Here is a 12622-nt window from a genome sequence, read left to right as displayed (position 1 = left end):
AAACCCAGTTAGAGATTATCGTCACCTGTCGTAACCATAAAAGTTCTGCTGAGCCTTCAGTAGCAAAAGAGCTGAAACTTGAACCCGTTGGGCGTATATTTTTCACGGCTATTCTATATTAAATTAAAAAAAATTCAACAAAGCTGTTTACTTGTATAGTTTTGTGACGTGCTTTTTTAATGTTCGGCTTCATTTGTATTAAAAGTTACCAAATGCATTAACTGTTGGATGTGATGCAACTGTTTCCTTTAAATCAGCCAGACAAAAAGAGGCCCTTTTGGGGTTTAAGGTTGTCATCTTCACAACCAAACAATTGAGTCTAAACTGCAGCATTATGAGACTCTATAGAACCTGAGGGAGGGCTCTTCTTCTGCTGTAACTTTCTCAAACTTTGACCATCTTTCTCTGTAGATCATGATCTGCTGTGTCAGTGCTGGCCTAGGGGTTGTTGTGCTTTCAAATATTTGCTCTGTCTCCATCTACTGGAAAGAAATGTTGGACTGACCAATATCTAGGCTAGACTGAGTTCAGAGGCAAAGAGGAGACAACCAAAATATTGCTCATCGAGGCCCACATTTATTTATTCACCGCCTCGGAATTTGGGTCTTTTCTTGCGATAGTTGTCCAAATCCAAGAAATGAGGTCTTGGGGGATTTATCCGCATTTCAGGTTTCCTTCTTTTGTTGAATTCCCTCCCCACCTCAAATAGCCCACTGACAGCAGCAACAGCAGCCAGAAGCGGAGCCCTGCTGTCCCGTGGATTTATCACGGCACCGAGGCGAGAGACGCATGGAACATGGCTGCGATGAGGACTTTAACCGTGGCTGGTCTCTTTTTGGCTTTTTGCGCGTTAGGGCTGATAGCGATCGCGATCAGCACTGACAACTGGTACGAGACTGACGCGAGGAGGCACCGGGAGCGCTGCAAGAATTACTCCAACAAAAGAAACGACCCTGGCTACATCTACATCTCCAACAACAATCTGCCACTTCGCATGTTGCCGAAGGAGAGACATTTGGAGATGAGGGGCTCCGGTGTCAGCGGCGAGATGCTGCTGCGGGCGAAACGGCACTTCTCGCCTCCTGCCCCGGCCATGGAGTCCCTCTGCAGTCGGCAATACAACTCCACCATCACCGGACTGTGGAGAAAGTGCCACCGAGCGGGGTTTGACTTGGAGACGGAGGATTTGATATTCAAAGGTTTGTTTTATTGTCATATGTTGTGCTGTAATGTGTTCATTTTTTGGCGCTATCGGCGAATACTTGTGCACGTATGCGTTATCCAAGGTGCTGATGCTGCGCACGGACCCTCCGGGCCTACGCAGTATCACACGGAGTACAGTTACAACGCAATCGACGTGCTGTGTTATTTTCCAGCACAAAAGGGCAAGCTATAGTAACAGAAGCCTCGAGATGCGTACAATAAGCTACTCTACAATGGTGTGGAAGGATGAGTGGGTGGGTGGGTGGGTGGTGGTGAAGGGGGTTGGGTTGCATTTTTTTTTGGGAGGGGGTGTTGTAGCATTCAGATAGCCTTGTGATATCCTCCTCATCTGATCTCAGCGCTTATGTGACATCCTCTTTGTTGTTTACATGCACAGGATTGGTTCCGCGCTGCACACCAATAAAATACTACTACTCATCATCAGCGCTGCCCAGGAATCTGCCAATCAATCTGACAAAGACAATAAGGCAGGATGAGTGGCACGCGCTACGTGAGTTCCCAAAATGCCCTTTTTGCATAACGGAGTTGGATTCATGTAGAGAAATGTGGCACATCATCTGTAAACAAACTTTCTCTTTTAGACCTCCAGAGGATGACCGCCAGCTTCATTGGCATGGCCGTATCCATCATCCTATTTGGCTGGATCATTGGCGTTCTGGGCTGCTGTAAGGAGCATGATCTGATGCAGTATGTTGCTGGACTCCTCTTCCTTATGGGAGGTAAGATGTACTTTACATAAAGAGCACTACCCCAACTCACCACAGAGAGGCAGTAAAGTATTGCAAAGGAGAGTGCTGGAATGATGCATCATCACAGGAGATTAAAATGTGTTGTCTGACTCTCTCTCTTTTTTTTTAAGGAACATGCTGCATAATCTCCCTCTGTACATGTGTGGCTGGGATCAACTTTGAACTGTCGCGCTACCCTCGCTATATGTTCGGAATACCCGAGGACATCAGTCATGGTTACGGCTGGTCCATGTTTTGTGCCTGGGGTGGCCTGGGCCTCACGTTGCTGGCTGGTTTCCTGTGCACACTCGCTCCTTCCCTGTACCCTCCACACACCCCAGTGGTGCACAAGCCCAGGCAGGAGAACGGCTGTGTGTGACAGGCCACCTCCACATCTAAAAGACACCTGTCTCATCCTGAAACGGTGACGAGCCCTGTTGCAGTGACAGTTTGACCCGTACAGGGACTCAGAGCAGAGAGAGAGCCTTCACACAGCCAGACACTGAGACCGAAAGGCACACTGGCTCTCGCTCACATGAAAATGAAAAAGAGGTGACATTTGACTGAAGGTGGTTTCAGTCCCTCTGGTGCTTTTTCTGTCCCTCTTTATGAATGAACTGTTCAGTGTCATTGCTTGCTCTTAAAGAGGAGAATAGTTATAAAAAAAAACATTTTCTTCCCATAAAATCTGCTAGTTAAAGAAGAAAAACAGAAGAAAAAGAAAAATTGGCAGGATCTCAATAGCACAAATTTGAAATCTGTACTGAAGAACAAACAATGGATATGTTCTGTCACATTTCAAAGGGCAACTGTGTATCATTATGTACCCATTCAAAACAAGATATGTACATGTACTTTTTGAATTGTATGTATGCAGATGCATTTGTGTTTGTTCAAGGAAAAATATGAGCATTCAGGCCAAACTGTGTTTGAGGGAAATGTTTTGTTGTTCTTGAGGTCTTAACCCCATCACAATATTTTTGAAAAATAAAACAGCCATGCAAAACCATTTTCATGCCTGCAAATGTAACACACTGCGCCGACATCATAAACTTTATTATAGTCGTCTTTTCTTTTGCATTACGGCATGAGTTCACTGGCGTGTCAGCAGGCAGTAAGTCTTGCTAATTGAATTTAAACTTTTACAACTTTTTACTTTAAACAGCAGCTATTTTTTTTTATTTCTGGTCATGCTTCAAGGAAAGAGTTTTATTCAACCACTTCTAAATAACTAAATGGTGAAATATGGTGAGAGCTTGAGTCACTGACCAAAAATAAAGAAAACTGACCAAACTAACAAAGTCCAAATAAAACAGCAGAAAAAGTGAGGCAATAGTCTGCTGAGCGTTACAGTAAAATAAAACTTCCTTTAATGAACACCACTTATTCATACAAAGTCCAAATAATGACATCAGCAGCTCTTTGATCTCATGAAATAAGCACAAGTGTACATTTCTTTTATGATTGATTAATATCGAAGGTTCTTTTTTTCCATTGACAACACACATACCATTTACTTTGAGCTGTAATGACTTAACCACAACTTTTTTATGACAAATTAAATCTTACTGACAGCTAACTCGCTTGCTTCACTCAGTCCCTGGAGTGTCTCCTCTCCTCAGTGCCTCCTCTTCACTGCTGTGTTGCTTGAATTATGTTTATTACCTTCTTAGAGTTGTTTAGTGCAGCTGCAGCACTGAAAGCCTTCATAGCTGGTTAACACCATACTGACCACTGGAGACTAAATGCTTTAAACATGCTGATTCTTTAAAACAATGTGCTGTTTATCATCAATACTGAAATGATTCATATCATTCTGTACTTTCTGATGATGTTGAAATACACAGCACACCAGTAATTATCTCCATCTTATTGCACCATTCATAATTTCAACAAAATGCAGGAACAGATGATCTATTTCCCTCTGGGACTGTGCATTAAAATTAGTTATTTTTTTAATCATATTTGGAAAAAAATTAACAAAAACCCACATTAATACCAAAATTAATTGTAATAACCATTTCTTTATTTAGATAAAATCCTTTATGTCCCGTATGGCCTATAACATTAAAAATAAACAGAAGATTTGAGAAGGTATTACACCTCATATTTGTGACAAGCATTTTTTGAAAAGAGGATTGGTACAATAAAAGTTAAAAAAAGCTCTATTAGGTTCAGACCAATAAAAACAATTACGCAAAAGACTAAAATAGATTAGTCCTTCCTGATTTTCTTCAGCAGGTCGTTACAGAGGGACAAGGCCCTGATAGCAAAGGCCCCGTTGCCGTTTTGAAACCTAGATCCTGGAATCTCAAATGGGGACCCATTATAGGATGTCAGGCTAATCATTTCTGTGCAGGGATCAGTCTTATCTGCACATTACAAGTGATAGCTTCAATAGATTAGTCATCACACACACCCAGTGTAATGATGCTAAAAAAATGGCTTATGTGGAGTGTTTTTAATCAACTGCAGTCATGAAGAATTCTGTTTACTTAAGCAGGAATACAGTGAAGTCTCTACAGGATGTGATGAATGCATGAATAACTATTTCAAAGTCTTTGGGAGACAGAAAGGACCACATCGTTGAGATGCTGAATAGTGTGTGTGTGTGTGTGGGGGGGGGGGGGGGGGGGGGGGGGGGGATGTTTGAACTATCGTTTAAACATGAAAATGGAAGCTTTTAGATGGCTAATTTAACTTAACGTCAAAAGTATAGAGCTTTTTGCAATCTATGTTAAAATGGAAACTAATATTGTCAGATTATGTTTCCAAGAGATAGCAGTGGAATGGAAAACAACAAGGGACCAAGGACTGATCCTTGGGGTTCTCCAAAAGGGCAACGATTCTATAGAGGCTCTGGTGCCAATGTTGTTCATTTCAATCTATAACATGGGCTTCATTTTAAGGTTAGGTTGTGGATTACAGTTATAGTATGTAACATTATTTAATCATCATTTGGGTTAAAATAACACATTTTGATCTTTACATGTCCCCAACAATATTACATGTAAATGTTCCTTTGAATAAACGTGTCTTATCTGTGTCTGTGAGAGCACTGCCTTATATTGTTTAAAAATAAACATTCAGGTTTGAATCAGGATTAGCCGGCACAGAACAAGCATTGACTGTAAATAAACATGGACGAAGCCTCACTGGCGGTTGCCATATTGGAAATGCTGTCTAAAACATACTTTCATTCAGCCTAACAACAGGCAGAGAACTATAGAACTGAAGCCGCTCATTCTTGAAGAGTTATTAAATACCATCTCCTCTCAAGGACTATGACTGACTTTTAGCAGCATATTTCACTGAAGGATGATACAAGTAGTATTAACAGTTGTAATATACAGGGGAATTTATTACAGTCATACTGGCAGGACCAGTAGCAGTTATAGTATTCAAATAGCTCTCATCTGTCTAATAATAACAGCACAGAGGTATGTGGCTCCAGGGCTCCTGGCTCTCCTCAGAGAGGGATCAGTGTGATCTCAGGTCAACATTCCTGACCTTTTCTTTGTTTGTCCTTAAAATATGTCCGTGAGGAAAATACATTCTTCCATAAAAAGCCTTCCTCCTTCTTAGCACCGGAGACCTGAAACCACAAAAACACACTTCCCTATAGGTGGAATTAACGATTAGAGCCAAAAAAGACAAACTAAGTAGGGTGGCTGAGTTTGCGTTGAGAGGTTTCCTGACCTGTTCTACTTTTACTTACACTAGTGGAAATTTAACCAAATCTTTCAATCAAATCTTGTGAGCCCCGTTCATGTGCCCCTGACAATTAAACGTCATACAGGCATATAGGGTTTCTCCACACATGGAGTTTGGGGTTTCTGAAAGGGTTGGCCCCAACTGTGCTGAGCTACACAGAGCTGTTTTTAAAAAGGGGTCCCTCAGGGGAAGCCGGACTGTGAGGAAAACCAGACAGAGGAAATCACACCCAGTTGCGCCCCTGGCAGCACATCTGGCTCACTCACATCCACAGAGACATTATCTGTAGAAAACAAAAAGTGGGCACACTTATGGCAGTTATATTGTGGTTGTTGCAGACATCGGGTGGAACAAGAGAATTTTAAATGGTAGCTAAAGATGGAAAATACACACGTTATACCAAAGGCTTTTTCAGTATTAAATCCACGGCACTGTAAATTTAAACAGTCTGACAGTAGATAAGGACTAATGCCTTCCAGGAATTCTAAACAACTTTTCTCACATGAAGTGTGTCTGAAAAAAAAAAACGTTTTCTGTCATAACAACAGAAGAAAAAAACAGTGTTCTCTTTAGAGATTCATCTATAACTCTATTTATAGTGCTCATAATCACTCAGACAAACACAGAATCTCAACACAAAAAAAAAACTTCATATCAATCACAAATTTTTATAGCGCATGACAGACTAAAGGGCAGATAATGTTAGCAACGGCTGCCTCCGGACAAACATATTTCATACTGCAGTAGATGACTTCCAGATGGAAGTGGGAGGCAGTTACAAACCTCAGTCGCCAATTAACCAGAGCTGTTTGACGGGATGGTCGAGACTGCTACTTGTAGTGCCGACAACAAAGTTGGGGATGTAAATAGATGAAGACTAGGAGGAAGGGAGGGCGGGGGGGAGGGCCCATTTCTACGGCTGGATATTAAAAAAAGAACAGATTTCAAAGGTTTACACTGTTTATGGAAACCTCAAGCTTCAAAGGATGGACATGTATTTTTACACACTATAAGCTTTGTCTTGAAACGTCTCAGGACAAGCTTGTAAGCAGCAGACAACTTTCAGATATTAGATGAATATGAAACATTTATTTGATCAGTGAATACTTAAACTGTAACGGCAACATAATTTACACTATACAGACAAAAAGCAGCTTGTTTATTGATTCTGAGGGGAATAAATCTCGTTGGAGGGTTTTATTTTCTTTCTCCCTCCAGAATAAAATACATCCTCAGAGGTGGCACAGAGGGCTCCATGCAGACACAATTCATGGTCACATTTCCTTTTCCCCTCCTGACTCAGAGGAATATGCTGCTGTTTCCCCCTCTAATGACACATTCAACATACTTAGGAGGGATATTCATAACCCACAACAAACTTTCCAGTTGTTTGATGAACTGGAGGGTCACAGAAAGACACACAAACACAAACACACTCACAAACACACTTTGAGCTGTTAGGAGCCAACTTGTAGGAATTCTGACTTCAGACGACTCAGTCTGCTACCATGACTGCGGATGATGAGAGACAGCAGCTCGTGTTTGTCCTTCAGTCCAACAGAGATGTCGGTGGTTCCCCTCAGTGCGCCCCTGATGTCGCTCACTTGCTTCATCACGTATCCGTTCAGCTGCTGCTCTTCTCTCAGCTCCGTCTCCTGACTCTGTTTAAACTTTACCTCCAGCTCCAACAGAGACTTGTCCACGCTGGAGAAAGCCTCACCGATCTGGGAGATTTCCCTCTGCAGGAACTTCCCGTAACTGTCCTCTCCGTCCAGGTCGTAGGCCACAGTCCGCCCGATGCCCTCAAGCAGCCGCGCCGCGTCCTCCGCCTGCAGCTTGGAGATGATGAAGTCGTCCCGGACCACCGAGTCCCGCTCCTCTGAGGCCCCGCATGGATACACATCCGAGAATTTAAACAGCATCTGGCACTCCTCCGGGTCCACGTTCTCCTCGTAATCCCCGTCTGGGACGAAGAAGTGATGGAAGGAGCCATTGGAGATCTCCGGTTGGAGGGGCCCGTCGTAGATCGCCGAGCCGAGCGGCACATAAGAGACCAAGATGAGCAGCAGAGGGACCGGGTCCATTATGCACCTCCTCTCTCTCTCTCTCTCTCTGACGAACTGAGTGTGGACTGGCAGCCGGATCAGGCGCACTGTTTTCACCCCGGATCAAGTTACACAGTCCCCCGTCACCTAAAAGGCGCAGACCGCCTGCGTGAGTCAGGGGGGCCCCTGGTGGCCCCTGGGTACGCCGACCACAATGAGTCAGTGAGAGGCACATGCACTTTCCAAGAAAAGTCAATTGACACAACCGGTTCAAGGATGCACTTCTTATTTTTCCCTTAGTATTTGAACGTTTTTATAACTTCTGAAGCCGGATTCACATTTATGTTCAACCTTAGCAAAAATCATCATGAACTTACTCTGGTGATAATTACTGGCAGCCCTCAGGAAACCAAGTCACTTTTGAAAATGATATCACGTTTTAATTTATATATATTTAAACTTAATTTTCTATAAGCGAAAACATATTTTATGGGCATTTTTAAAGGTGAAACTAGTCAAGATAAAAATACAAAACATGTCAGTATCTTGTGTACAATAGCAGTATTCATCAGAATCAAAATCGGTGTTTATTGCCAAGTACATTTACACTTGACGATAAGGCAAAAGTATCTTGTGTTTATTTCAAATTCAACCCAGCCTTTCAAACATACAGTAGACTATGTTTACTACATATTTCAGTACAACTAAAAACAAGAAAACTGATCAAGAAACAAATAAGCTCAGAGAAATCATGACACCAATTCATAAAAGTTATCACAAAAATCATGGAAAAAAAGAAACACCAACAAATATTGTTCCAATAACCAATGTCCCCTGTTAGTCCAACCATCACTTCATGGGAAAGGCAGCGTCAACGTGAACAAAAGGTGAGATTAAAGGACAGCAGGTATTACAATAAGAGGCCAAAGGAAACCTATTGAAGATGACAAAAAATATAGGGCCAATATACTAACTAAGGGTCTCACATCTTATAGAAATGGTCCTCCGAGGAGTGAAGCATGCACGTCAAATATTCATTAGGAATATATTCCATTACAAGGTTGTGCCTTGACTTTTTAGGGACAGTGTCTTTGATCCAGAAACATGTAATATTCTTCCTTAGGGCCTAAGTTAGTTGACCAAATAGTCTCTTATGCTGAGCTTTTGTAATAAATAAATGTTAAAGGCCTGCACAATACAATCTCTTTAACTACAAACAGCAGAGTAGAAATAAAGGAACGTGAACCTGTTTCACTTTTGCTGCTTTATTCTTAAAATTATGATCACACAGTGCAACATAATGCAACATAATACTTTAGGCTATTATATTTTGTATTGTCATAAACAGTATCTAAACTATTGCTCCAAAGTTTTATTGTAAAACGAAAAGGACATTTGATAAATTATTTTAGTTTTTAACAAATCAAACAAAAATGCAATGACAGAACACAAGCAGAATATTTTGATACGATGTAATTTTAACCAATAAGTGTATAATGTTTCAACTGCAGGTATCTCTTATACATGTTACTGATCCTCAGTCTGAGTGAGTCTAGTTAGAGCTGTTTATGATGACTTCAGTCAGGTGATTACATTACTGCACAGACTGAGAGCCCCCTGGGCTAACATCCCCGCTCTCATGGGTAATTACATCATCACAGGGTGGTCTCAGATACAGCTCTCAGCCTGTCAGCACAGCTCAACACAAACTGGAAACATATGGCACGATGTAAACACAGAGCTGGAAACGGACCATCCATTTATGTGCCATATTATACATGCAATAATGGACTGGGGGATGTGTTTTTGTTGCCGCACAACATGATAAAGGGGTAACAAATACACACAGAAATGTTCAGAAATACTGAAGGATCTCGGTCCTCCACACACAGCCGGATAAAAGCAAGATGTATGTTGTGAATAGCCAGGAAAGAGAAGGATAACAGGCAGTCTGCAAACAGCAAATTCATCACACAGGTACATACAAGTCAAAAATCATGCTGTTTTTAAAAATTCAAATATCCAGGAGGTAGATAAAAGAAAAGAAAGTTGAAACACTATGGCCCACAGTCGAAAAAGGAAGTGTGTTTGGAATATAATAGATATAGACTGAATGTACTGTAGATGAGGGAAAAGGCAGCAGGTTTGTTTTAGCTGTGTGGAGGTAAAACTGTGTGGAAAAAGATTTGAAACACTGACGGACGACGTGCTGGACAAGGGCGGAAATGTGCCTATTCAGAGCAGACGTTTAGTTTACATCAGGAGAACAGTAGCAAACTTATTCCAGGACTTAAACAGTTTTTTTTTCATCCTAGAACATGTTAGTGTATAGAAGGGAATGAAATAAAGTACTCAGGTCGATGGCTAAAAGAGAGAGCAGTAATATATAGAAAGTACAACAATACTAAAAAAAATAAACTATAGACAGAGCAGAATACAATAAGCCCTTTTAAAAAGACTACATGATGTGGATGAATGGAGCGATAGTAAATGTGAGGTGAGACCAAACGACCTCTACTGCGCTTTCTGGATATTTAATTATAGCAGCATAAACATACAAAACAGAATTATGAAAAAATGAGTACCAGCGTTGATTTGAAAACATCTGTTTGAGCTATAAGTGAGACGGCACACACAGTATCACAGAGTTATTATAGGTAATATCAGATTTAACCTATGGCACATTTAACAAAGACAGAAGAGTGTAGTGCATGAGTAAACAGAGTGATGAACAATATTAGGATGATTTTTAGTGTCGAAATAGTCCAGCTAACTGAGTAAGAGCCCGAACTAACATAACACAAGTCTTTTGTGCACTTTAAGCTGTTATATAGTGTTTCTTGATTTTGGACCATTTTAGGTCACTGGGACTAACGGTGAGCAAAACCCTGACATCTTCGACTCGCATTGTTCTTACATATCAGGCATCAAAGCAGTTCCGAAGCCATGTTTCTGTTCACCTGGAGAATATACAGTAAGTCCATCAATTTCTCTTTTTGCTCTGTTTTGGCATCCACCCATTCCTGAGGGAAATATCTGGCCCTGTGGCAGCTAAATGCGCCGCTACTTTCACTAAAGATATGTGCTGTGTCTGTTTTTCGAGCAGATAGAATACAGCCTGCTGTGTCACCCTGCTGCCTGTTGCGGTGGAAAGGCACCAATGAGAGCAGCAAGGTTGTTCAAAAACAATAAACAGTGCAGGTAGAAAAGCCCAAACAGTGAGCTGAACATTGTTAAATGCTCTGCAGATCTTTTTTTATTATAATCAACCACTCTACATAAAACATATTAACGTTTGTGCTACAGTAATGACGTCATGAATGCAGATTTCATTAGATGTTTAACATGTTGCTTTATGCCACTCAACAGATTTTATTGTACAGCAGATTTGAACTGAATCTGATCTCCAACTTCCATCTTCACACTCTGCCTGACCCAGTTTGCACCTTGTATTTCTTCATTTTTTTAGACGTCTGACTCATGGCCTAACAGTAGAGCGCACTGAATCACTGCACCTCTGCTGTGCATTCAAAACATCCAAGGTGAATTTGTGGAAATATTGTGAAATGTTTTAAAGTGTGGTAATCAATGTGAATGCACATGTTTCGCATCAACTGTAACTTTGTGTTGCAAGAGTCTGGCTTTTAGGGGGACAAAGAGCTGTTTGTTTAAAGTGCTTTTGCATGAAGCTAAGACAACTTCAGGCTTCTCCACATGCAGGCTTCATCTTTGTCTTCTTAAGCAACTCACCTGAATAAATAGAGCGTCTCTCAACATAAACACTCACAGAGTAAACTGACCTGCTGGCCAAAGCAGAGCACCACTCTACAGGCTACAGCTGCCTGAAAGCAGATGTAGCAACAGATGTAACAACAAATACATCTCAGAGGAGATGAGAGGGATGTTCTCCTTGATCCTCTTCTGCAGTGGTTCCCATCCCTTTTTTGGCTCGTGACCTCACTTTGACTTCACAAAAACTCTGGCGACCCCAGACATCCAAAACACACACAACTTTTTTTTCTAAAATAATCAGTTTTTAATCATGTAATAGTTTTTTTTTTGTGTTGAAAGTAAACATTCCTTTTGGACCACATTTAGGCTTTTTCGGGTATATTACTGTTTGAACAGAGGAAGAAAGGCTGGGGTGACATTTCTGCACAATGGATGACAGACAGAGACGCTGCAAATTTCTTGTTTTGGCATTGACTATGACCCACAGTAGCCTGTGTTCAATATATTTGAATGTACAATATATTATCTTATAAATAAATGGATACAATTTCAGGCGACCCCCTTTGGATTCCATACGACCCCACATGGGGTCAGGCTCCAAGGTTGGGAAAACCTGCTCCACTGTATAATGCCCTGTGCGTATGTGTGTGTGTGTGTGTGTGTGTGTATAGTTTGGAAAGAAGCCTTGCAGAAGGAGACAATGGTTTCTAATGTGAAGGAGAGGAGGTATCAGGGCCCTGCAGGCTGCATGGAGTTTGAACAGACGGGCAGCTGATTCACAGTCTCACAGTGAATCTTAATCACCTTATGCTCAATGTCAAAAAAATGAATTATTCAAATTTAACAAGAGGTAATGTTAATTTATGTAGCTCTTAATTAAAACAAGGCCTGGAGAGTATTTTACACATTTACTGATCACTTTCTGTTTTTTTTTTTCTTTTTTTGTTGTTCATATGTTTTGATACCTTTGACAGTCATATGCAGCTGATGCTGGCTTTTTCTTGTTGCTCTAAATCCTGTCTGGAAATGAACAGTTTGTATTCGACTAATTTTTTCAAATTTAAAATGATCCAAACTCCTGATCACCAAGTAAGTTCAATACACAAAATATGTGTCATTATTGTAAAATGAATCATATTTTCAGACACTTAAAGCACCATAGAATTAATTTATTTTAAA

General features: G+C 41.0%; 2 protein-coding genes across 2 annotated transcripts; one reads left to right on the top strand and one right to left on the bottom strand.

The window, feature by feature from the left end:
* The first annotated feature begins 487 nt into the window (after positions 1 to 487).
* On the top strand, positions 488 to 2961 carry tmem276a (transmembrane protein 276a). The gene is made up of 4 exons (XM_061035580.1): positions 488 to 1199; positions 1601 to 1714; positions 1806 to 1943; positions 2084 to 2961. The coding sequence occupies exons 1-4, from the start codon at positions 797 to 799 to the stop codon at positions 2329 to 2331; spliced, it is 903 nt and encodes a 300-aa protein (XP_060891563.1). The 5' UTR covers positions 488 to 796; the 3' UTR covers positions 2332 to 2961.
* A 3353-nt stretch (positions 2962 to 6314) lies between these two features.
* fibina (fin bud initiation factor a) lies at positions 6315 to 7800 on the bottom strand. The gene has a single exon (XM_061035585.1). The coding sequence runs from the start codon at positions 7748 to 7750 to the stop codon at positions 7124 to 7126; it is 627 nt and encodes a 208-aa protein (XP_060891568.1). The 5' UTR covers positions 7751 to 7800; the 3' UTR covers positions 6315 to 7123.
* Between the last annotated feature and the right edge of the window lie 4822 nt (positions 7801 to 12622).

Source organism: Labrus mixtus, chromosome 4 (assembly GCF_963584025.1).
Source record: "Labrus mixtus chromosome 4, fLabMix1.1, whole genome shotgun sequence".
In the NCBI taxonomy this organism is placed as follows: Eukaryota; Metazoa; Chordata; class Actinopteri; order Labriformes; family Labridae; genus Labrus; species Labrus mixtus.
This window is presented reverse-complemented; position numbering and strand designations above follow the sequence as displayed.